The sequence below is a fragment of the Saccoglossus kowalevskii genome, chromosome 6 (genome assembly GCF_978046115.1).
Source record: "Saccoglossus kowalevskii chromosome 6, keSacKowa6.1, whole genome shotgun sequence".
NCBI classification, from domain to species: Eukaryota; Metazoa; Hemichordata; class Enteropneusta; family Harrimaniidae; genus Saccoglossus; species Saccoglossus kowalevskii.
The window spans coordinates 22,128,070-22,155,970 of NC_140646.1; the positions used below are offsets into that span (position 1 = coordinate 22,128,070).

The following is a 27,901-nucleotide window of genomic DNA, read 5'->3' on the forward strand; positions in this document are numbered from 1 at the left end:
ATAATGTTTTCACTATTTCAACCAATAAATGTTCCAAAAATGACTGTTATTACTTTATTTATAACCGACACCTTTCAAGCACAAATCTTTGAATTGTACAACCTGATGAAATTTTTAAAATTGTGAGGTTATTACGAAAATACCGCAAAATATACATAAAGGTGGTATAGGTCGATACGAGCTCGTACTGCCTAAGTGCATACTTTCCGGTGTTCTCGTAATATTCATGTGGTAATAATTCGGCGAGATATATCATCCCGAAAATGCCTGCAAAAAATATGTCTGTGCCATCGTTTGTGCTCCATGACGTTATTATTGTGCCTATATATTCAAAATATATTTAAGATATTCAAATATATTCAAACACGCCCACAAAGCATTTACGGGCGGATGAATTCTATTGTTTTTGTGATAGGTGTATAATAATATAAGCTTAATACGAGAATACCTAAAAGTATGCACGAAGACAGTACAGCTGGACATGGAACTATGAGCTGGAGTATCGACCGACGCGCAGCGGAGGTCGATGCGCGGCGTACTGTCTGAGTGCATACGTTGTGCTATTCTCGTAATAACCTTATTATTAGACATCTTATCCTTCAAAGGATACATCATGGGAATGCCAAAATCCAAAAAGTTTAGAACAAAATCAGCGAAATTCTTTGTAGGGAGTCCGGTCACACTCTGGTGGCAGCCATGTTTGTTTTTATTATTAGAAGACGTGCGTAATCATTCCATATTTGGAATTCGCATTTCCTAATATGGTAGGATGAAAATACCCCGTAAAATGATACCGCAAAATTAGGCGGCACGCTGTAACTTGTGGCGTGACGGGAACGGATGTAAAATAAAATTAGATTATTACGAGAATACCGCAAAGTATGCACGAAGACAGTATGGTGATCGTATCGACCGACTTACAGTAACCTCGTGATAAACTTATTAATATTATACATATTTTTCCTGCTTTTAAAAACAATTTAATGAGTGATAACAGCCCGACATGGCAACTGAAGAAAGTGTTGCGACATACGTTCAGTGACGAGATTTTATTTATTTATTAATCGCAATAGAGTAAACTGACAGCAATCAGCGTCCATTCACGGCGATAGGTTATGCAAATGAGCAAGAATCTCCATAACACATTGACTGAACAGCACAACATGCTGCCTAACTGTATTTCGACGTATATACATAGGATATACATTTTATCAAAATATATATTTTGTTTCAAAAGTGCTACTTACTTTTAGATTTGGATTGACGTTTTTTGGGAAAATGTTGCCATTTTCACGTTAAGATTAGTTCAGTGACCATTTTTATGCGAGTTAACTTAGAACATAGACCTTAGAAAACAGGGACATGCTACTGTAGGTATCCCTTTCATGTAACCTTAGTTATAATCCTCTACCCTTAGTGAAACTGACAATAAAGCTATGTCAACACCACTGTTACATCCTCTCCTGTTCCATAAGCCAAACATGGCTGCCAGGGAGTAGCTACACAAAATGAGCCAACTTTGTGGTTAGAATATAATCAGAAAAATTACATTTGATTAAAACTGAATAGCCAAGCCCATTCTATTGATACGAGTGAAACTAAAAATTGCAAAGTTAACAGTTTTTATTCCACTATGAAAACAGAAAAGGGAAATAAAAATGGTCAGTTTTCTCTACAAGAAAACAAAACTGCCTAAACATAAACAATGACCTGTCAAAATTTGTATCATTATAACAAGTAGATTTGTCATCATATTTAGAACAAATATAGCATAGTGCACTCGTTATACACTGACAAATGTGAATATTTGCACAGCATAACTTATCAAACATATAAAAAAAAGCGTAGAAAGGTAAGAACTAAAACTGTTTCAGATGTATAGGTATATGTATTAATGGGATTATCTATACAGGGGATTATAACCCACGTTGCACACAGGAAACTGGATTTTCTTTTGTCTTAGACAGAAGTTGCATGTCCCTGTTTTCTAAGGTCTATGCTTAGAATAAAACCATAGTGTAAAAATCACGGAAATCCGAATACCCGTTCTTATGTTCACAAAGCTTCTTATTTTATTTTTATATTTCAGTCAGTTATTGGTTATATTTATTATAGTTATAATACACACGCTTGAAATGACGTCTTTAGTTGTTATTGTCATATAAAGTTCAATTTGTGTGACAACAGGTAACAACATTCTCAATCGTAATACGTGAGAATGAAGACTTGTATCGGATGAGAATGTAACAGCCGGACGTCTCCGTGTATATTTCTCGCTACCAGTGCACGTTCAAGTACGCAAGACTTCTTTTCGCAAAGAGTTGCGGATTTCCGCGCGATGGGAAGTAGCGGATTACCGTGAAAGGATAAATAGCAGATTACCGCTGGAGGATGAGCTCTTTTTATGTCAGCACAAAGCGGGAGGATCTTGCAAATTATGGCATGTTTATCTACATACATATTTGAGTGTGGGTCTTAGTAATAATCAGTTTATTTAGCAATACATTCTGAATGATGACATAATTTAATTCAGAGATGTAGCAAGGTTACATTTACAAATTTTGGCAATATACTTTTCAAAATGTGTTCCCAATAAAAGCAGTCAAAAAAATGTGAAATTTATTTTTTTGATTTAATCTGTTTACCGAATATTGCTGAATGGAAACGTATGGAATAGTAAACGTATTGCTTTGCAAAGAAACGATTTAGTAGTCTCGGATCGCCGGGAAAATCGGTGAAAGTCTGGAATAATTCAGGCGTTCGCGTATATCTTATACAATAATCTTGTCATTGTCCCGAGATGATAAACTGAACATGAATGGGAACAAATACAGTTTTAGATTACATTCTACGCATTGCAGTGGAATCCAAAATGCATGATTCATAAAAACAAAACATTTTAAACACGTCATAACGTATACACACGTAATAACAAATAATATTAAGTAAAATTTACATTTTATGCGCTGGTCTTCAGCCGACATATATTCACGTTGAACATGAATTAATAATTGAACCAAGACTATTTATAATATGCGGTTTAATCAAATAATGTTCTCTTTTACGTCAACTAGATAAGCTGATATTACGATACGACTGTCTTTCTAACAAAAAAATCGATTTGAAATATTACAATGGAATAAGAGCTGATAACATTTAATCAATCGCATCAACATCAGATCAGATATGTGCTGGCCCTCCGTCAACATCTACAATGCAAGTACTGATACGTAAGTGGAAACAACCTCATATATTCCTTTCCCCGGGTACCTTGTAGCTTGCTTGTTTGACCTTTGACTTGTACACTGTTATGACCCTGGTGAATATATAAATATATTTGCACATGTTAATTTGCATATATTGAAATTTCGATTGAATGTATAGTAACAAACTTCTCATTGAGACAAGCTCTAACTAAAATCTAATGGTGTTTGTTTCTTTTCTTTTGTTTATTATTATATCCCTTCACCCATTCAAGAGATGTGTTTTCAAAACTAGATCGAAAAGTATTTAGAAAGCATCTATGGAAACCAATGTTGCACATTCTGGAAATATAATAGTTTGTTGTTGTTGTTTTTGAATAATTTATAGAATATATGATCATTAAAATAGGTGCGTTTGAATGTATAATTTAGATGCACAGACAGTGCCACGTGGCGTAACGGTAGCTAATCTGCTTATATGGGCGAGGTGCATTTGCCGACTTGTGAGTTCGAATCTCGTGTAATCTCGTGTTCGCCTGTAATCTCGGTGACGTAATTTCATCATATTGGTTTCCATATTGTTTTATGGAAACCAAATATGCAGGTTTAATGAATAGTAACAAAACTTGGGGTTAGGACTGATCAATACAGTGTGACGCAATATTAGAAATCATTTGCACTAGACGACGACTGAGAATTAGACGTCAACTAAGATATCTTACCTAAAGCTGACACAGTTGCTCTGAAGCCTTTGTCATTGACACTGCCGTCAGAATGAAACGTCATCCACATCCTTGTACCCTGTGACACAAACTTATCCGGTAACGTGTTGCCTGAGTATCTGGCAGCATGTTCATCCACCGTGTTTCCGTTACCAAGCTGTAAATAGTCATGCACCGCCTCGGTGTCGAATGAGCGGAATCTGACCTCCAGTTCAGTTCCCATCATGCCAGTGAACATCCACGTACAGTCCAGGTTATCTACGTAGTTGGTCGGATAATAAGGTGTCTCAATGTGCCATACCTCACCTTCATAGACTTCAAAGTTGCCACCACATTCTGTGAAATGACATCGTAAAAGATAGATGATTTATCACGTTGAACTAAACACCAAATAAACTAAATAAATTGTCATTTTGATAAAGGTTCACAAGTTTGCTTTTATAAAATGGGAATGGATTAGAAAATGATTCTGTTCAAAAAAGGGTTCCAATCATTCGGTGTTCGGTCTAGACAGGTTTCAATTTATTTAGTGTTAGGTTCACACATTCAAGTTTCCGTTAATTTAGTGTCGGTTTAAACAGGTTTAATATTTGTCATCGGTTTAAGCAGATTTTCATCTATACAATGTTCGGTTTAGACAGTTATATGATTTACTCTAGTTAGTTACAGTTAATTTAGTGTCGGGTTAGATAGGTTTTTATTTATATAATGCTCAGTTTAGAAATGAGTCTAGTTATTCAATGTTCGATTTAGACAGGTGAATTTATTTAGTTAATTTAGCTCTAGCTTAGATCTGTTTAGCTGTGTTCGGTTTAGGTAGTTTTCCGTTGGTTCAGTTTTCAGGTTAGATATGTTTTATTTTATTTAATGTTCGGTTTAGACAGGTATCCAGTCATTCGTTGTTCGGTTTAGACATGCGTTCATTTATTCTATTTTATTACATGTCATGTTGTGGTTTAGACAGGTTTAGGTGCATATTGTTCTAAAAGTTGTGAGTCTATTTTGTACATGTAAGTGCAGACAAAGTATCAGATACCATGGTCACATACGAGTTGTTCAAAAATACCACTCAGTACTGCATTATTGTTGTTCGAAGTTATAAATTTATACTTACGTGTCCCCACGTCATCATCATCATTGTCATCTCCTAAAGACAATAATAGTAATTAACTCTATTTTATATATTTATCCATAAACAGCCTAGGGGAGAGGTTTTGTTACCTCATATCATTAGCACCACATATAAAATCAATGTTGATTTACGGAGGGCAATTCAGAATTCAGGACTGAATATGCAAATATTATGTAAAGTAGAGTGCGTTCGTTCATATATTTGACCAAAACAAGTGCGCAGGAAATACGCGAATGAATACCAGTGCATGAGCTGATTCACAATCTTGAATGCCCCAACAATACCCGCCGGAGCTTGTTGTGGCCCGTAACGGCGTTCATTTGATTATGTTGGTATAAATATGTCCACGTTTTTCGGACTTTATTCTGTTGTTCACTTAACGCGGGAAGGTCGTCACCCGCGCATGCGTCAAAGGGCCATGGCGTGTCGTTGTTTGCAAACAAGAGTCTACCCATGAGCCTTTGCGATTTTAGCGTGCGTTGTTATCGTCGCTTTGAACTCAATTCCTGCGCGTGCGCAGGTGACAACTTTGAAATGTACATACTGAAGATCTAGCAGGTGGACGACGGGACAAGTGTATGGATACGAATGACTATTGGCTGTTGACTTTGTATCTAGATGGCGGACGGGCATTAGAAAAATAATCCCTGAACTGGAACAATCGGTCAGAGAATGCCTGGAGAGTACAATGTACAGTGTTGTAAGATTTCTTACAATGTTTTGAATAGATTCGACGATGTTATTTTTTGTGTGTAAAATTATTAATACTCACCACCGTCTACTGCCATTACCCGAACCCTAAATCCTTGCATATTGACCGATGCATCCGTGTGCAACGAAAGCCAAGCAGCACTGCCCGAAGAAGTGTAATCAGATGGAATAACACTGCCCTGGTGTTTTGTCGAGGATGGATCAACGACGTCACCACTACCAAACTGTACGAAGTCATGTACTACTTCCGTTTCGAAATCAATAAATTTGAATTCAATACTTCCGCCGTTTATATGAGAAAATGTCCATACGCAGTCCAAGTTGTCTCCGTACGTATTTGGATAGTTTGGTGAAGTGATTTCTAGTAGAACGCCTTCGGCTAACTCGTTATGTCCACCACAATCTGTATAAAAATTACGTCTACGGTTATGTTACGTAACATGTTAATTTGGAGCTAAATAATTATAAAAAAAAAATGTGTAAACAAACATTGTCGTTTACATGTGTTGCATGGGTCGCGTGGGACTCATTTCAAACGTGACGCGGACTGACGATTACAGCGCTTCCACACCACAGTCAGCTGGCGCACACGTGATAGTAAAATATATACGATATGTACTACTAGTATATGGGGGCCGCCATCTTGAATGACGCATAAAACTAAATAAGAGAAAAGTTGTGAAACGCGTTTTTCAGATTCCTACAAATTAGGACAAAAATACCAATCTTTCACAAAAATAAACCTAGAACACTTTCCTGGGGTATTTAAAACTAAAAAATGGCATTCCAGCTCAGCAGCCAATCAACGACGGCCTTACGCTTAGATGACAATTTCGGTTTCAAATACCCCGGCTTAGTGTTCTAGGTTCTTCGTGTAATTAGGTGTTCGTATGCAAGGGATTTTCCCACACAAAAACGACGAATTCGGCCGAATTTTGTTATCGGTTGGCTTAATTTAACTGTCGTATTTTTATGAAAGATTGGTATTTTTGTCCTGATTTGTAGGAATCTGAAAAACGCGTTTCACAACTTATCTCTTATTTAGTTTTATGCGTCATTCCAGATGGCGGCCCCCATATAGTAAATATCGTATTTATTTTATTATCACGTGTGCGCCAGCTGACTGTGTTCCACACATACAACTTAGGGTTTACTGTGTGTGTGTGTGATGTAGTGTTCGATTTGGTCAGCGTACTGTCGTTGAGACGTATTTCAAAATTTGTTCTAATCTACTACAAGTTTTCGCAGTACTTGAAATATTTACTGGAGGAAAGGTGCGGAGATTATATTAGAAAAATATCATGATAATTAGAAACTCGCAAACGGTTATTCATACATTAATATGTTCGGTTAATTACCTTCGACGACTTCCTCACCGCCATCTGGAGAGAAAGGAACATGGGTGTTATGAATGTGATTGGAGTACATGTATATGCTAGATATTGTTCGATTTCGCTTGATGTACCTATAGTGGGTATTTCCATGTACTCATATACTCAGCATAAGTTCCGCATTGAATGAAACGTTACATATGTGCATTTCCATTGAATCAATGCTTCTATGTTATAATCGCAAATGAACGAGATGAACAAAAGACATCCTTATTTTGATTCAACCCGTGATCTACTTATGTTATTTTAACACTTTTTGTCCATTTTCACAAACTTGGTAAATTTGTTATTTTTTTCAAAAGTTTCAAAATTATGTCTATCTTATTTTAAATCAACAAAGAATTCGGGTAAAAATAATTAAAATGTGCACCGAAATTTAATTGATGGGAACAAATACGACGTTTAAAGGATTAAAGCGGGGGAGTAGTCACCTGCGCATGCGTCAGATGGCCATGGCGTATCATTGTTTACAAACAAGCGTCTACCCATGAGCCTTTGCGTTTTAAGCGTATGTTGTGTCCACGCGTGCGCAGGTGACAACCCTCCCGCTTTAAACTTTGATCGCAATAAGAGAGACCCCCCTTTGCAGAATTTGACACACATATTTTCTGTTATTATATTAATCCCTGAACTCATTTCCACTCGTTTGATGAATTTAAATTACAGCCAGGATTATCTGATTCGAATACTGTGTGTGTCTGACAAATTTCTCATGAGGGGGTATCAATAATATGTCATGTGATAAAATCACAAGTTATGTGTATACAACACAGTGAGGTCACATAGGGAGACATATCGTAGGTAACATATTGTTTACTCACTTCCAAGCCCCGATACTCTCAGTTCGAATCCAGGTCTGGTAGAGGATTGGTCAGAATGGAACAACACCCACACCATGCCACTGGAAAACGTGACATCAGACGGAATAATGTTCCCAGAGTGTCTGGCACCGTTTTTATCGGGGGAGCTGCCGGCCCCGAACTCTACGTAATCATAGTTTGGCTCAGTATCCAGACTGGTGAAATGAAGTTCGGTATTTCCTCCATCAACTTGCGTAAATATCCAGATGCAGTCTAAATCGTTGCCGTAGTCACCAGGGTAGTTTGGCGAAGATATCAACTGAAAGCTCCCCTCGCCGATTTCATGGTTTCCACCGCATTCTAAGAAGGACGTACATAATAATGTAAAACTTAATGAAGAATTGCACGTAGTGGTTGACTACATAACCTACATTATGGTGATTATAATTATGGAGGAACTTGGTGAGTGGTGTGAGGTGGTCAATGGAAGTAATATGAATTGATTGTTGATGTTTTCGACCACTTGCACTACGAATTTTTGGAACCCTGTGTACAACAATAACCCCGGTAAATTGAAAAGAACTTTTTAAAAAAAATAAAAATAGTTCGAATCGTTACAAATATAATTGTAATAGCTGTGATTATGTAAAATCATGTATATACACGCCAGTTTCAAATGGTCAACAAACAGATGAACAACAGGAACGATATGACTGACATACCTACGTTTTCGTTATCTCCACCTTCAAGAGAAAAAAATACGAACAAATATAAATCCTTGCTTGCTACGGAAACTGAGGTAATGGCATACATAAATTACTAATTCAGTCATTGCTGAAAGTTCGATTATCATATAAGATCACTTTTATAAAATAATCCATGTAGTCTGTCAAGGACATAATTGTGTTAAATTTGTTTTCAGTATAAATTTGGTTAATTGCTGCACATATATAGATTTGCCTTTTCAGTTTATCTCTATTGTAGCCACCAGTATATAGCGCCACCTAGTGGCAGCAGATTCTCAGTCTGCTTCAGTCTTTTTGTTTTCCCGGCTGCTTTATATTTGTTCAACAACCGACCACTTCCCCATTTCTTTTCTTTTTATTTCCCACACCCATTTTCTGAATTGTAACACTTCTAACAGCATTGTGAATTTAATAAGTTTCAGTAATTACTTACTTTCCTGTTGTGGTCTGGGGTACTGAGGTCTAGTGTGTATTAAAGTACCTCCTTTCTGCCTAAATATTATGTGTGTATGTGTGTGATTCAGTTATCCTTTTTTCTAGCATATTATAGCAATTACAGGAGATTAACTTGAATACTGGTTTTCTGTGTATTTGTTTGTATGTCATATCAACAACTCAACAATGTTGATTGTTTCTTTGTATTGAATAAAAATATATATATGAAACCGGTTACAGCATTAGCAGCACGTGGATTACTTACCTCCTCCAAGCCCTTCTACCCGAAGTTGAAATCCTGTCATAGTAGCTGTTTCATCAGAATGGAATAAGACCCATGCCTCGCCACCAGACAACGTAGTATCAGCTGGGGTGGTAATGCCAGAGTGTTTGGCAGCGTTTTGATCGAGAGAACTCCCATCGCCGAACTGCACGTAGTCATACCTGGGTTCCGTATCTAGGTTGGTGAAACGGAATTTAATTTCTCCCCCACTGAAATGCGTAAATTTCCAGAAACAGTCTAAGTTATTGCCGTAGTTGTTGGGATAATTTGGAGACGATATCTCTAACATTGAACCCTCGCCAAGTTCATAACTACCACCACATTCTGAAAATTAAAAAGATAAACCAGCAGTGAAACTAACAATGCAAATGTCCATTATTATTGCACGATAGCCAATCATTAAATAAATCATGTAAACACATTAACAAATCATGTGAACACATTAACAGATCATTTGAAACATTAACAAATCATTTGAACACATTAACAAATCATTTCAACACATTAACAAATCATTTGAACACATTAACAAATCACGTGAACACGTTAACAAATTATTTGAATACATTAACAAATCATTTGAACACATTAACAAATCATGTGAACACATTAACAAATCATGTGGATACATTAACAGATCATTTGAAACATTAAAAAATCATTTGAACACATTAACAAATCATTTGAACACATTAACAAAACATTTGAACACATTAACAAATCATTTGAACACATTAACAAATCACGTGAACACGTTAACAAATTATTTGAATACATTAACAAAACATGTTAAAACATTAACAAATCATTTGGACAAATTAACAAATCACGTGAAAACATTAACAAATCACGTGAAACATTAACAAATCATGTGAACACATTATCAAATCATGTAAGCACATTAACAAATCATTTGAACACATTAACAAAACATGTTAACATATTAACAAATCATGTGAACACATTAACAAATCATGTGAACACAATAATAAATCACGTGAACACATTAACAAATCATTTGAACACATTAACAAATCATTTGAACACATTAACAAATCATTTGAACACATTAACAAATCATGTGAACACATTAACTAATCAAGTTAAACATTAACAAATCATTTGAATACATTAACAAATCAGCAGTGTGATAATGTTATGAAAGATGATTCGCATAATTCTTGCAAATAAATGTATTTAGCATAAGTAATACCACGAGGCGTAGTCCGCAACAACGCCCGCTATGCCATGATGTTACATATTTGTGTGCTAGTTGCCTCGACGTAATTTAAAAGTAGTCGGCGGAACTGTCAACATAATTAATTTATATACAAAACATTCTTCATTTTCCGTCGTTTGTTGACACTGAACATAACAGCCTACCACTCGTACTTTACTAATTTAAATAACTCTACAGAAATATTGAAACTGTCAGGCCAGTGGCTTTAGAGATTTCAGCATTGAAATATGTCCAATAACCACTAGCTTGTCTCTTGTTACGAAAGTCAGCTGATTCAGCTGATTGGCCAACCGCGCTGTGATTAACTTACGTGGTGTATAAATTATAATGATTCATTTTAAATAACTTCGGGACTGACAATATATGCAAGAACGTATTCTCAATCACAAATAAGATCGATAAATTACAGTTGAAAGCGGGATAAAGTCATGTGCCTACTTACCGTCTTCTCCGCCTGGTGAAAAAGAACAAAACAAATAAATAATTATGAATGCACTGTTTTTCTCCTTCAAGTAGGTGAATAAATGTGATACAAATTCTTTTAATATTTATTGTCATAGCAATACACCGATGAATTCCTCAACTATTCGTACTCACTGGTATCTATGGAAAATGCACAATTGTCGCTATTGAGGGCGTGCTTTTAACTAAAATGTCAGTACAAAGGTTTGACTTTATCCAATGCGCGCGACCGACAGAAAACAATTCTTCCCCGGATGGGCGCTAACTAGGTTTTACGTACCTCCAATTGCAGTAGCCGACAATTTAAACCCAGTCATAACGTTTGAACTGTCGGAACGGAACGTTATCCACGCAGTTTCCGATTGCGAGTTGAAGACGCTCGGAAGCGCGTTCCCATCATGCCGTTCGGCGTCCGTATTGGGATAGCTCCCGCTACCGAACTGCACATAATCATACTGAATCTCAGTGTCAAAGCTAACAAATTCAAGTCGAACGGTTCCTCCATCTCTATTGATGACGGTCCATGTACAGTCGGCGTTATCGTCATAGTTGCCGGGGTGATTGGGGGACATTATTTCAATAGACGAACCAGCGGAGAGCCGATGTTCAATGCCACATTCTAAAAAATTATATAGATCATGGTTAATGTGTTTAGTTACATTAAATATGTTTGTTTATATTACGCTTAAACAAAGCTTTTAATCGATTAAAGCAACTAAACTACGAACGATTCAATATAGAAACAAAACACTTTTAATCGTACCTTCCTTTCCAATGCCACCACTTCCATCTGTATTTATAGACAAATAAGTGAAATAGATTAATACGCGTTTGGAGGGGGTTACATAACGGTGGTTGAACTACACTTTGTGAAAACAAACTCATACGACAAAGTATTGTATACATGTGTTTCTTTCAAAAAAGTACACCTATCTATCGTTGCCGAACGGGAAATGAAGACCCGGACATCGTTAAAATCCAAACAATAGGTAGTTGGAGAAAGATCAATAATCAACTTAACTTCTGATGAATTGCCAATAAACAAGATGTGTTTTTCTCTGAAAATTCCTATTGGGGGGGGGGAGTGGAATCGAGGTCATATTAAATTAGAATTGTTGTAGGCCAATACAAAATCAAACAGTTTAAATGATAATGTTTTTTCTTGTATATTCGGATTTGGTAATTCGGGTGGCGGCCATGATTTAGTCATTGAGTTCGAAAGTTGACTACTAATGACCACACGAACATTGTGAAAAACTGTGCTATAAGTTAGTAATAACTGATATTTGTTTGACTCAATAAAGTTATTGGCCATGGCTGAATGATATTCAAACATTAATCATATTCAAACATTAGCATTGATGTCTACGAGAAAACAATACATTTTTTTTCCATAAGCTGAGCCCTCTAGCGGCGAATAACACCTAGCAATTATGACGTGGGTGACATCAATGCCGTTCACAGCGACAAAATAGTTTTACATATTTCACTATATTTTAGATGGCGAACGACTACACAATCGAACACAGTTATCGGATTTGAACGTCATTGGCTCCATCCCTATACGTCACTTTGACGTCACAGAAGCATTACGTCCCTAGAGGGCGCAGCGTAGTAGTCTTGAACCAGTTATTGCTGACTTACCGCAATTGTATAAACGGTTCAGTTTGTACAAGTCTGTGACTGTGAACACTAAACTTGATCCCAGGTCTTCTGGTGACACTCCTGAGTCCTGAGTCGGTAAGATGGTTGACTGACCGTCGATTGTGAACGATGTATGAGAATAGTGCATTATGGAAAAATAATCATAACTTGCTCCAAGGTCATTGATGTAATCGGCTTCGTGCCTCTCAAAATTGTGTTTGTGTTCTGTGAAAAGACGAAATGAATCATTAAGGTTATTTTTAATTATGATATTTCATCGGAGGTAAGAATGTTATATTATATCATATACAAATTAACGATGATATGGGTACAATGATAATAATTTGTTTATTTTTCAATTAAACACTTTGATAATGAAAATTAGATGGCGCTGTTCAAAGGTGTTCAACAAAACTAAACGAGTTCTAATATCCTTTTGTAATTTCACAGCTGTAGCTGAAACACCCCAAATTACATGTTCATTAGGTTAGCTTCTTCACCATGGAGTTGACATTTGTCATTTGAAAGAAGTAATTGTGGGTCTGAGATGGATCAAATCCACAATGTATGCAGGGGCAGTTTTAGTAAAGGGCGGTAGTCGTCGCGCCACGCATGCGCGAGATATATGGGTCTCATATAAACAAAGATGGCGACTTTGACTTTTGCGCAGATCAACGAGTCCAAACTGAGAAGTGACCAAGCTTTAATTAGGTAATTTTTAGGTGATTGGAGGTATGGAAGGAGTCACCGGCGGTATTTAGTGCAAATCGCGCCCAGGTCAAACCTCATATCTGTGATTTCCATTAGAATAGCGCATTGGATTGTGGGAAAATCAATGTTAATCAATGTCGCACATGCGCAGCGCGACGATGACCACCCTTTAAATTGTCGAGTTGAGATAACCACCTTTTCAAGAATTTTACATAATAAGGCCGAGGTGAACATATTTCTTCAATACTTCAATACATAATGTCATTATTGTTACAGAGATCATCTGTAACTACTTTTACCTTCCTGGATATTCTGCCATAAGATGTACACATAATCATCTCTGTCAGTTCGACTCTGTTCGTGGAAGAAACCCACAGCGTGCATCAACTCATGCATTGTAGTCACGGGGTGACGCGTACATCCGTACCCTAGAGACAATGGCTGGCGTCCACCGTCTCGGCCAATACTGGAATAACAACTGCGAAAAAAATATAAGTTTGGTATGTTTACATAATGTGCTGTTATTTGTCAACAGGATGGATCGGTTTTACAAATTTCAGCGATGGCTGGTCAATGTAACCCTATTAAACGGTGCAATGAGGGATGCTTTAAGGACAAAATGACTCAGGAAAAGGTTGTGGTTTTCTTTTGTTGCACTGTGCACACTACGGGTAGTTCATACGTAGCTGGGTTGAGAGGTGCCCCTGAGTGCTCAAAAGTGTATACCTGGATAGTGGCAAAATCTATATCCATATTTATACCAAAGTACCATTTCTGTCATCACTGTTTATTCCAAATAAAACAGTATTTGCTCTATTAGAAGAGCATCTCCAATAGAAGCTCATGTAAGCCAATAGGTTTCACTGAGGAATGTGCGCCCTCTTCTATTCCGTGTTAAATCACCGTTTAAATGTTGATTGCCTTGTTTAATTTCCGGGTTGATGTATATATGGATTGAGGCCGGGGTCTGAGACGGAGATATTCGCTCATATACGGAACCATAAGTATACCAAATCGGAAAAATATTACTGATATTTATACCTATCTTGACCAGAAATAAGACCGAAACTTATACATAAAATCTAAAAAACGAGACCCATTTCAGGGGCACGTCCCCATTAGGCAAGTTCTATGTATTGCCCCCCCCCCCGGGGGGCGTGCACACTCTTCATCTAGCCTGAAAACATGTTAGGAAACGTAATGACGTACCCATTTCCGGGGTAGATGTACACATAGTCTTCTTGCGTGGTACGTTGCACAAACTGTATACAGGTATGTTGATGATATTGGCTGATTGCCTCTTCGATATTTGCCACAGAATCCGAATCTAAAGATGAACAGAACATGTGTTATATATTGAGTTACTGTAAAATGACTAATTTTCACTGGGTTTAAATTTCACTGATTTACCATTTCAGGCATATTCAGTGGGTTTTAAATTCACGGTTTCGTCATATAGATAATGTGTTCTATGCTAAATTTTACATATTCACTGGGTTTTAATTTAGCGCATTTTCCAGTCAGCGAAATAAGCCAAATTAAAACCCAGTGAATAATTACCCCCTTTACAGTATCTAAAATTTGAAGCATTATTGGATTATTTCAACATATACTAAGACAAACCTCTGTTCATGAATTCTATCTTTCCTTTTTTTGGTGTGAGTAGCGATAATGAAGAATGTCTAAATAGATTGCAATTGATTCTTTGACAAATAGTTCAGTCATACCGCTTGGCGATTTGTCAATTTCAGAGATAACCACTCAGGGATTGTTTTAAATTATGTTAATTAGTAGGACGTGGTTGTGGGAGTGGTACGTGGTACAAGCCACAAATAGAACGACGGAAAACGTATTTTCGCAGTTCATGGAAGGGAACTATATGATTGACACAACAAATATTAGATTTTTAATATATATTAGTACGTCAATGTTGCCATTGATTTATTTCTGGTAATATTTACGAGAAATTTTCAAATGACTGTGATGACCAGTGCGCATACAAGTAAAATAAATCACCATCGCGTACATACGCCACCATAGAACGTACCACTGAAACTGTCGTTTTTTAAGATAAAAGTCTGTGACCTATTTTTTTATTTAAAATAATGCTCAGGCTGTTTCCATCATATCTTGAGTTTCACAAAAGTTGAAAACTTTTCACAATTGAACTGCTTTACTTCTTCTCTTGCGAGCCTCTGCCGTTTACTAGAGCTATCAGGGGTAAATCTCTTTTTCTCGGGTTCTCCACACTGTCGGGGGAATCTCGTCTCGTCTCTCTATCTCGTCCCCTTGAGGTACGGGATCGGGAAAGTCACTTATACCTTACTGTCAAATAAGGCACACACAACGAAATACGTTTCAGCTCTCGTCTTAGTCGATCTATCGAGCACTCTATAAGACACAGCGCCCTGGGGAAAAGTCCCCAAGACTCTCGCAAGGCTGACCCAAGACTCTCTTAGACTGCGTCAAGGCTCGCCCCAAGTCTCTCCAGGACTCTCGACTGCCCAGGACTGCATTCTCTCTCTCTTCTGTGTCTATCGTGCTGTGTTCGTCAAGACCAACTCAAACTCTCTTTATTCATTTTCAAAACTCTGACCAATTACAATGCAGTAAAAAGACTCTAGGGCGTAACCTTCAATCATAAAGCCAATCACACTAAGTACTGAATACGTCATATCTTTTGATTAATCGTTCACTACATTAATAACTACGGATGTCAGAATAGCGACGGTATCTTGTAATTAGTTCCAAACCACTGAGCCAAGTTCCGTCCAAAACTTCAAATAGACCTAAACGATGACAGACATAACACAGCAATTCAGCTAATAATCAGTTAATTAAGTCGGTTAACAGATACGCGAAAACAAATTCATGACACATCCCTTCACCCAAACTGAGATATGCCTCTTGGCATTGCACGTTCATAAATCAAAGATACCGTCCTCTACTCATCGTCATACGGGTCAAATACAATACTAATAAAAGGTATAAATCAAAAAGAGTAAAACACACTAATTAAGTACAATGATTATAAAGTCTAAATACAATGGTTATAAAGTCACAAATATCAACGGTTATGAATCAAAAAAAAGGGAAAGGCTACCAAACGACTCACTTTTCTCAAACAGTTCGCTGCGGTAACCCTTCGCTGCACTGTCTCCGTTACTAAGGTTACAAACTCTATATCAACAGGTCAAAAAAAACTAAGGCGTGGCAGTGTAACCAAGCGATCAGCCAATCGCTGCAGTCGACAGCATGATCACGTGATTACCAGGGATGCGTCTCTCGGTTAAATCATTGCAAAGCGGTGACTAATAAACAATGAATAAAAAGCTATTAATCAAACTCCTGTCATATACGCTTATAAACTTCAACTGAACTCACAAGTCGTTTATCTAAACAAAAGTCATACGGCGTGGAAACAGAATGCAAAAACAAATTCGCTTTCATAATACATTACTTCTCTGGCAATAAGACGGGGAAAAGTAAAACGATAGAAACTACTATGTTACATAAACCTGTCAATCATGAACAAAAGCTTGCGTTATCAAACAATACGTATATAAGCGCACCAAACTCCCATCTCAAAAAGACATTAAAAAACGTTACAAAGGTGCTCTCAACTCAAAAAGCGTCAGAAGTATTCCGGAAACAACACATAAACAAAAACAACTCTTAAAACGTCGGTATCTCTGTACATCGACAAATCTCAAAACTCTTAAAAAACTCGTGGGGGCATCATTCCTCCCATCATAATACGTACTCATGAACTCATTAAAACACTATAAACTCCACAAAACTCAAAACACTGTGTTGCAAATACTTGTCCACTGAAACGCGCTTAAATCGTTATAAAGGACCTCGAACGTCACTAAATATCATTTCAAAACAAAGATCTGGGCGCCTACATACATACAATTCGACATCACAAAAAAAAGGTAAGAAAAAAGATAGAAAAAGCAAACAATACATTGCCTTACTGAGCAATAGTGTTGGGATTGTGGAAAAGAGTTCAACGTCCTTGAGTTACACAGTGTCAGTTACAGTGTCCAGCGAGCGGTTCTCTAAGCAATACACAGATAGCTAAAGTCAAAGTCTATAAGCGTCTCTTCTCTTGTCGCGTTAGTCCAGGTCGTTCTTTCATCTTCTTCTTGTCTTTAATGTCGCTCAATTCTTAATTATACAGTCCTATCCGGTACTGGTCCTTCCGAAGGGGTTCTGAAATCTTCATCTCTTCAGCGTTGTACATCGGTGCCATACTGGTAACGGTGTTAGTCGTCGAGCGCGGTTTCGTCTCTGCCATCGAGCCAGTTAGTTCGGTTCGCAAGAAAGACACACCTTCGCCATTTCACTTCTCTTCACAGGATGTCAATGTGCGTAAGACGCAATGCCCGGATTCTCCACCACGTATCAGGGGTAAATCTCTTTTTCTCGGGTTCTCCACACTGTCGGGGGGAATCTCGTCTCGTCTCTCTATCTCGTCCCCTTGAGGTACGGGATCGGGAAAGTCACTTATACCTTACTGTCAAATAAGGCACACACAACGAAATACGTTTCAGCTCTCGTCTTAGTCGATCTATCGAGCACTCTATAAGACACAGCGCCCTGGGGAAAAGTCCCCAAGACTCTCGCAAGGCTGACCCAAGACTCTCTTAGACTGCGTCAAGGCTCGCCCCAAGTCTCTCCAGGACTCTCGACTGCCCAGGACTGCATTCTCTCTCTCTTCTGCGTCTATCGTGCTGTGTTCGTCAAGACCAACTCAAACTCTCTTTATTCATTTTCAAAACTCTGACCAATTACAATGCAGTAAAAAGACTCTAGGGTGTAACCTTCAATCATAAAGCCAATCACACTAAGTACTGAATACGTCATATCTTTTGATTAATCGTTCACTACATTAATAACTACGGATGTCAGAATAGCGACGGTATCTTGTAATTAGTTCCAAACCACTGAGCCAAGTTCCGTCCAAAACTTCAAATAGACCTAAACGATGACAGACATAACACAGCAATTCAGCTAATAATCAGTTAATTAAGTCGGTTAACAGATACGCGAAAACAAATTCATGACACAGCCTCGACCCCATACAGGCCGTTCATAACCAGTATCTTCCTCACAGTTTTACTTTAACTATCAGTTGTAAAGAACAACATTTAAACAATTCAAGGTCAAGTTTGTTTAACGAGTGAAGTGATGCAATTAGGGCCATAATAGTTGGTGAGTCGTTGAATACGGGATGACGGGATTGTATAACAATTATGTGGCATCGTTCCGCGTTTGACAACACCTGATATTGTGGTATTTGTGCAATTTCTTGTATTTTGAGGAAAAAGTAATGGGGAAATTCAATTTTACAGAGTATTACCCCTACAGAAAGTACCATAAGGAATATTGTCAGATTTGATCCGATTTTCATGTAAACCTATGTATGCTAATTAGCTCATTTGCATATATATTACGCGATATGTATCCCCCCAGGGCAACAGTAACTTATCACTACCAGAATTAGAGGTTTTTATGACGTTATAGCTTTACATTATCGCACGATAATGTGAGTGTATATTTGTAAGTAAACACAAATCATTAAAATTCAAGTAAATTTATTTAATTCTGATGGTGGTAGTTGTGATAACAATCATGAATCCCCAAAGCGATATTTTGGATTCGGGGGAGAGTCTAGACACGATAATATGTTCGGTCTCACCTCACAAATGATCTTGACTTAGACCTTCCGCTCATCCAATATGGCATTGTGGGTGATTCATTATTATTTAAATAATTCATGCCACACGACGAATCGTAAGTGACGTGACGTGTCCCACGCTGTACCCGTGCGAGGTTTCCTAATAACAACTAACTTCAAAATAATTGTCCTATATACAATTATAATCAGTTGATATTGTATGGGAGGATATTACCAATTGACAATGACACTGGTCAATGACCTTATTAAATCGTCTATGATTAATCACAAAAAACTACTTTCATAATAACCAACATGGACTCCCCGGTTTAATATACTAGTAATTAATATGTAATTTACACGTTCTCAGAACTGAACATTGCTGCTGGCGCATGCGCATGTGCAGTCACACTTGGTGTGGTGCGTACTGGCATAATCTCAAACTCTCATTAAACAAGCAATTGGTCGTTGGTATACTGGATTGTATTTTTACCAAACGCTTCAGCGTGGTATTAAGAGTTTGTTTTCAGGGGTGGGTGATACCAAGGTGGGAAATGGATGCACATATGGGGTTAATTCCTTGAATTGCAATATAGAGGGTTCAAGCTGAAATACAATATATAGTGTTTTCATGTTTCGTCTGATATTTCTGTGGTATTCTGCTGCTGTAAGTAATGCACGATTTGTTCCGAAATTCAGTATATTGTGTGTATTCCAGGGTTATTCGTTTTTTGCTGAAAACACCCCTATTTTTTTAGTGGCAGAGTCGAATAGTCTCACTCCCACTGGGAAATCTGCATTGTTGCTTGAATGTGAGTTAATTAAACACCTTTTCCAGACCGGCGAAAGAGTATACAACAGCCAATTTTAACAGCCTGTCACGTGATTTTAGTCTGAATGTCAACATGAAGAGGCTAGTCCATTTTACGCAGGAGTAATTGGGAGTAGAATATGTGAGGGATAGTATCAACAGAGATGTGTATAGTGAAAAGTAATATCTATCCTTCATTTGCATCTCTGAGCATTTCTGTTTTAGTATATTGGTTTGAAAATGTTGAACTTGCATGATTTGCAATGTGTTTTTTTAATGGGACTCCCCTATTGATCGAATCCCGGGTTTGAACGAGAACGGCACACCACGTGATTCGTTTGAATACAATGCTGATGGCAAACATGCCGTGTTACTGCAGTACTGCACTGACGGGATGACTTACTGGTACTGCATGCTACAACTTCGCTTGTGATGTTGCTTGTTAGCCATGGATTACATGAATCTTGATTACCAGTCAAATGTTGCTCATTTGACGTTGGTAATCTTTATTTGGAACTGAGTAACTTCCTGGTACTTCGTACTATGATAAAAATCAGTCAACATACATCAAGTTCTCTCAATCGTTAGTATTCCATGTGATGTACACCTAATATGCCAAAAATGTTGCTGAACGATTTGAACTGAATAAAAATAGCAGACGAAAATTTGTTTACAAAATAAAAATACTTCGGTTGCCAATGAAAACCGGTAAAAAACAAGCAATATGTTTTCGGCTGTTATCATGGAAGGGACATGAACGTGAAGCTAACGTCTGTTTATAACTAAAACCGGGCACCTTATACGAGGTTCGCAAAATAACATGGCAGTCATTAGAAGTCACTTTATTTTATTGTTAGGACGTATTCAGCCGTTAAATGTATTATTTCCAACCGTTTTGCGATAGTATTTTCTAGATTGGAGGCAGCATTTACATTTTATTCAAAGTTCAAAGCTGTGTTGGGATTCCGTTGACAGTGGTAACAATGTCGGCGCCGGTGATCTCTTACCAGTGCGCAACGTAGCCACAATAAAAGGCATGATCATTTGGGCACTGCTATTACAAGACTTTGGCTGTTGCCATGGTAGCGGTGGGTCAGGATTGTTTTTCCAATTAGTGATGGTACGACCTGCCTGTCAAGTATGAACCGTGACAAAATCAGCCAAGCCAAAAAAAATCACAGAAGAGTTAAAAAGCCATTCCTGCTGAACAGTTACTCTAACTTCGGGGTCAACTTTCTCATTAATGAAAACAGATATCAAAAATTCAAATAGTAACTTTTTGCCCACACTCAAGCCGAGTACAATGAGCTATGTCTGAGGTGTTGTATCACAGGGAGTTGGACAAACTTATGTATTTTAATAAATTATTGAATAATAAAATGTTATATAACTTTTCTTTTACCCTCCCCCCCCTCCCCTTCCTGGTATCTATTTCAAGTATTTTTGTCAGGTTCAAATCGCTCACCAGCATTTTTGGCATGTTAGATGTACATCACATAGAATACTAGGATTGGGAGAACTTAATGTTTGTTGACCACCTGGAATCTGAGTTTTATAAATCTTGAAGGGCTCTCGGAAGATCCACCCGCTGCCTGGACCCGCAGTAAAATCTCCGATTAATATGGAGCCGCAACCATCAACATCGATATACCATGAGGTTTCTGCTGGCGACGTTGCGGCGTTACTCAGTTCCAAATAAAGATTACCAACGCCAAATTAGCAAAATTTAACCGGTAACCAAGACTCAGTCTATCCACCACAAGCAAGCAACATCCCAAACGAGGTTGTAGTGTGCAGCTCACGAGTCAGCGACGACCGATTTCAACGAAAGTCATTCCGTCAGTGGAGTACCGCAGTTGCACGGCATGTTTGCCAATGTACAGATCTGTGGAGGAACTTTTAACTTCAACATCAACCGTGTATCGTAGTCGCCCAGTTTAAGTTCTGGTTCTGTCGTGGTCCCAACTAAAGGGCGACAGTCGTCGTGTCGCGTCCTGTTCGATATGGGACTCACAGCGACGTATACAACGCGTGTAAAATACATTGTTTATTTACATGAAATTCGAACACGCGCTGTGCTACGACCACCGCGCTTAAACATCCACGAGTTATTTATTCGGACAATGACTTAAATTAGACGTCTGATTATTTTATTTTCACACGTACAGCGACACGCGTTCTACACTGACAAGCGTTGCTAGGTCGCAGCACTGTCTTGGAGCATATTAATGGGCAATTGGGTTCCCCGATCTAAATTTCTATCCCGGTTTGTTGCACGTTCTTTTTTTAATATGAAATAATCAAATATGGGACATGTGTATAATAACAGAACCCTACACCCTCCCCGTGGCTTCGCTCGTGAAAGTACGGCAGCAGGATACACCGCATCACTCGCGAAAATAACTTCCATACGCAATGAAAGCCACGGGGAGGGTATCTGTCATAATACTTCATTATCACTGAAAACATTTTTCCCCTGAAATACATTCCAGTGAATATGCCATTTCCCTCATACTCTATTGAGACACAGCGCAGTGAAAATTGGATTCACATGTAATGCTTGAAAACATGTCAGAAAAAATAAATTAAGTGAAATTCTACGTGACTTCATAATAGTTGGAAATGAACACATTACACCCGACCCTACCACTCTATATACAATGTAAACTACACCCCAAAACATCCTTTCACCCACAGTTACTACCGTGTTTCACCAGTGTATTCTATTTGACGTCAGGAGAAATTGAAATAAACAAATTAATTATAATTTCAGCCTATAGTTGACCACTGATTAAATAAACTACCTCGTCTTTATGTCAACTTGCAGTTATTCGTTGCCTACACCAGTGACTTCAAAATATATGTTTCAATCCCAGGAATTTCACTCGCTGTTAATTGCATGGGAGTGGCAGTCTTTAATGAATTTCTATTGTCATGTCAATTTCTTGCGATTACTCGAACATTAAAGTGCCTGTGAAATGGCTGCTATTTTCACGCCTAAAATTATCCATTGATACATAAATATTATTAATTTTTATGTTTCTAAGCATAAATATTTTTTTTAAGTGAAAAAATGTGTTTTAAACTCAGTCTACGGAAACTTTATTTTTGTGTATTTTAAAACGAGGCTCCTCATTAGCTTCTCATTTGCATACAGGAATTCCCCTTGTGACGTCAGAAGGGGAAGTCGCTGGGCAGCTTGCATTGCCGATACGTATAAATAAGGCAAATTTCTTGTGCTGTTTTCTCGTCTTTGACTAAATTGCCACTTATGTACTTGTTCGTCCGAGGAAGAATGGACCATAATGAACACATAGTATCAAGTTTGTTGCATGGGGTTGAGTCAGATGCGAAATATGTCCGGTCTGGTGTAGCTAGTCACCGTGGTCGTCACCGTCACCGGAGCACGTTTGTACACTGTCGCTGGACTCCGGCATTGGACAAAATCAAATTTGACGGCTGAATCGTCTTGTTATTTAGCAGGTTACGAGACACTATTAATTTATAAAATAGAGAAATAATTTTAAAAAAAAACCGACAAAACACAGTTACTAAATAAATGACTGCCGCGTTGTAATGGGTGATTGCGTCGGGTCATGAGGGGGACAAGTGCGTGAATGGCGGCGTTTAATTGGATAACAAAAATAATTGAGAACGACTCACATACAGACAAATTCAGAGTGGATTTAGCGTGATTTTCATGATTATGACATCATATTAAAAAAATACATTGACAGCTCAAGCTCGGATTCTTATTCCGTAAATTATTACGCCGATCAAGCTGCAAGTAAAGGCAACACTTTTAGCCTGCGAAAATGAAAACAGCCTGAGGGCTGCGTAATTTCCTGTTTGTCCGACGCTTCGTTTTCGTGTCATTATCAAAATTACTGCTACCTTTTACCATGGAGGTAGAAAAGAGATCTCTTTTCTACCTCCATGCTTTTACATAACACGGGTGGTCTCTATAAAGCGATAATCAGGATCGCAAATAAAATAAAATCATTTGAAACACGTACTCTACGTCTCTCTCCCTTCTGAAATTCGTCTCAGTGATCATGGGCTGGTACGGAATCTATTTTTTCGAAAACGTTTTGTATTGTCGGCGTTTCTCGTTAAAACCTAGCTGTTTTGTCATGGACAAGGACAGTTTTTCAAAAAAAAAAGAATCTGAGATGAAGTGGACACTGCATATGACGCTGTTAGGAAGAAGTCCACCCCAACCTTTTCTCGTTATTTTCACGGCTTTCGTCCACCGATTTCGCACCTTCGGATCGATTGGAAACGTGGAAATACTAGTACTTACACTATGACTACACGCATTACTGCAACCGCCCACAACACAACGTTTAACCATCATAAAAGTTTGTTGTGAAAACAATTTCTAAAAATTCGCTCTCTCAAAAATAAAATAAAATAGACAAAAGAAACGCCGATTAAAAAATGTATATCGTTTAAAAGTACAGTTGTACATTGAATGACACAGTGATATAAAAGTACGGCCCAGAGGTATGGCTTCCTCTCATATTTTTGCATTTGGTGGCGCACTTTCGGCGAGAGTCGGAAATCCGGAAACAGTCGACCGTTTCAGGATAGGTGGGCGTGGCTACAGCACGGGAAATATCTCAAATTTACTTGGATACGAGTAATCATTTTCAGCAAAAAAATCAATAATTGCCTATTTCAGTGGGGCACAGATCTAAAATGGGAAGCGAGTGGGTGGGCATTGCACAGGCACTTTAAGCTGTAACCACATACCGCCTAGGTGCTGTAATTAAATCCTGGTGTAAGCACCATATGAACTATGAACAATGCATGTGAAGCCAGCTGTGGGGTATATTCAATCCTATAGATTTCTCATTGTTTGGTAACTATTTGCTGCAAATGCAACAAAAATCAATATAAAAAATATTACCCACACAGTATTCTACAGGTTACTTGTATAATGTAGACGTGATCAGTGCCAAATCACGCGTATACACTGGGCATGCGCATCACAGTGCAAGACTAGCACTATTAATCGTGTACTCACCGTACGCAGAATCGATTTCGTAAGGAACAATGCCGTTTGGCCACAGCCACGTCTCGTAGGTTACTGCATTGTTCTGTTTCTGTGAAATGATTATAATAATGCAAATTCAGAGCAAGTTTAGATATGTGTACCAATATATTGAAATGCATGGTACAGACAATGTTCAAACTATTGATGGCATATCATCAACGGATAATAACATTTATAAGAATTCTGAACATGTTTTTCTACGATGAATTTATAAATGCAAAGTGATATACTTACCAGTGGGCTCAGATAAATATCACCTTCGAACATTAGATCTTCCGCTAGGTCTAAAACAATCAATCGTATGAATAGGACACGCTATTATTATAATTGCACGGGAAATAGGATGGACACATGGTAAAGAGATAATACCCGATAACAATTTCTAGACGCACTTTTAGAAAACAGCTCACAGTTCGTTCATTCACACTTTTTTGGACAGATATCTCACAGCGTTTTCAAGATAGCGCGGGATTATCAATGTTTCGGGGGTTTAACTAAAAACACGTGTCATGTGATCAATTCGGTGACATTGGGCACGCAACTTATGGTCAGATGTATTCTCCGATATTCAAGCTTTCAGAATATAAATACTTTATGGGGGTAGCTTTATGCATGGCTCTCCAGGAATTCTTCATGTTCAAACTCCATATTTTCCTGATCGCTACCTTAATATTGGTTATTGTGCTAGAAATAACATACATGTAATTGTTTTCATTTCAATCGTTGTGGCCCACATGTTTTATTTATAACCCCCTTACATACACTGGGAGTGTGTTTAATCGTTTCCACCGCCATATGCAAGTCAACAGAAGGAACAAATTTCCCACTTTGACGGTAACCATTATGAGAAAGACGCCACGTCCATTATGTTCATAATCGTAACAACGTTAGTCACAGTTCTGATATTGGCACTGACTCGTCCCGAATGCAATCAAGGCTGTATACTCACCATTTAGTACCTTGTTCTCTCCAATAATTTGCGCCATGGCTGGTTGATTTACTATTGAGCCCCCACCTGTATATAACATGGATTGAATGATGATGCTGTTGATACTATGTGAGCAACAGCGTGTGTGTACTGTGCATACTCCGGTGATACGTTTATTCCCAGTACCAGAAAGAAATCACTCATTTTTTACGTTGATCATTTATCATATTTTCTTAGAATTAAATCAGAACGTTTGTGTTGGTTTCATTTTCAGATTACTAGTTTTCAAATAGTGTCACTTACCATACGAGCGTTCACTTGGCAAATGTGTTTCTCGCTAAGAAATAATACAAATACATACTATATTTAGTACGACCTGATGCTACAGTATAAAGACGAAGTTACCCCAAAGTCCAGTAAAAAAAATGAGAGAATCTCACCATTTTGCAGGTTCTTACAGATATGGCGGCAGGTATATCGATGATGACTCGCGGATAAGCAATCGTTTGTTATCCCATATATTTATGTTATGTGTTTGTTTTGTTGTTCGTTTAGTTATGCTTTCGACAAAATAGTCATCGACACTCAGCAATTTCACACTAATAAGTATACGCACGAATGCGACCAAACTGAACAGCGAAGCTCAAATTTAACAGCTATAGAAGTCTGTATAGCAAGCGAAACTCTATAAAAATTCAACACATATTGGAGCTGTGGGCACCTGCTACTACGTTTGTTAAGGACCCGAATTCACTTCACAAACTCAACTATTTAGACCCCCTTTACGCCGGCGTAACGTGTTCACATACGTTTAAGTCTTACACCAGCGTAAATGGACACGTGGGCCACGCATATATTTCCGTGTGTGTGTTAGTTATATGGAGATGACGAACCATCACCAAGTATCAGTAAGAAAACATGCAGATCTTTTATTAACTGATAATTGTACTTTATGCCATTACTATGACTACTATCACCATACCAACACATCTGGCAATGTATCCCATGCATCTTGGTGTCTTCTCTCGGATAATTCAGTCTCGCTTGGATCGCCAACTTTGAAATTGACACTCGCCTGTTAAATAGTGAATGTATTAAATCATATTGCCACATACAAATGCCACATACAAAATTGTACAATTGTTGGAGTGAATTAGAACAAAGGTTGCTCATAAATAAGTATTAGCGCGTACCTGGTAAACAATGAAGCAAAGAGGGTAGTATCCAAAAAAGCATGAAAGTACACATAAACTCATACATTTTTACTAGAAATCAATGCTATGACGTCGATAAACCCCGCAACTGAAGCGGAGGATCTAAATAAGATATCCATTACCGTCTATGCGCATTGTTGGTGGAATTATCGTATCAAACTACGATGTTCTAAAGTCCGAAGATCAAAATCTGTAATAGGTAATCCGAGTGGTATTGTTGCCTATTTGGGAACGGACTTGACTTTGTATTTACCCGAAATTCATTGCGAAAGACATGCCATTATCCCCATACAATTAAGAAAACTTGCATCCCAAAGAACAATTCTTGTGAATAAAAAGCGCAGACCCATAAATAAAATTCTTTGCTGTTGAAACTCAGTTACCGTGTGTAGCACAGACAGGACGTGATCGTAACAGTAAACCTGTACAACTGCTAAAAAAAAGAATTAACCGTTACTCACCGCGAAGTTGAGCTGTAAAACCACGCAAAGGCACGTATATATTGAATAAATCGGGGAGCGCATGGTGCTTTCAAACGTGGTACACGGAACTGTGGCGTACGTTAAAACAGGCAACTATGTATAACTATGCTATCACAAACGGAAATGAGCAATCGTGTCACTGATTTAATCTGATTAATATATTATCATAGACTGATGATTGACAGTTGGAAATCAACAATTTCTAGCGTTCATTATTGGAATAACAATGCAAAGTTACTAT

General features: G+C 37.9%; 1 protein-coding gene across 1 annotated transcript; it reads right to left on the reverse strand.

Annotated features, from left to right (window-relative positions):
• Positions 1–3,023: 3,023 nt before the first annotated feature.
• Positions 3,024–27,712, reverse strand: LOC100375661 (tolloid-like protein 1). Its single transcript, XM_085500630.1, has 20 exons — positions 27,640–27,712; positions 26,947–27,039; positions 26,268–26,301; positions 25,986–26,051; positions 25,271–25,320; positions 25,007–25,085; positions 14,690–14,807; positions 13,780–13,958; positions 12,770–12,994; positions 11,889–11,915; positions 11,406–11,744; positions 11,106–11,117; positions 9,406–9,747; positions 8,682–8,702; positions 7,981–8,319; positions 7,127–7,150; positions 5,830–6,171; positions 5,040–5,072; positions 3,926–4,261; positions 3,024–3,316 (listed from the first exon to the last, which is right to left on the reverse strand). The coding sequence occupies exons 1-20, from the start codon at positions 27,700–27,702 to the stop codon at positions 3,309–3,311; spliced, it is 2,730 nt and encodes a 909-aa protein (XP_085356756.1). The 5' UTR covers positions 27,703–27,712; the 3' UTR covers positions 3,024–3,308.
• Between the last annotated feature and the right edge of the window lie 189 nt (positions 27,713–27,901).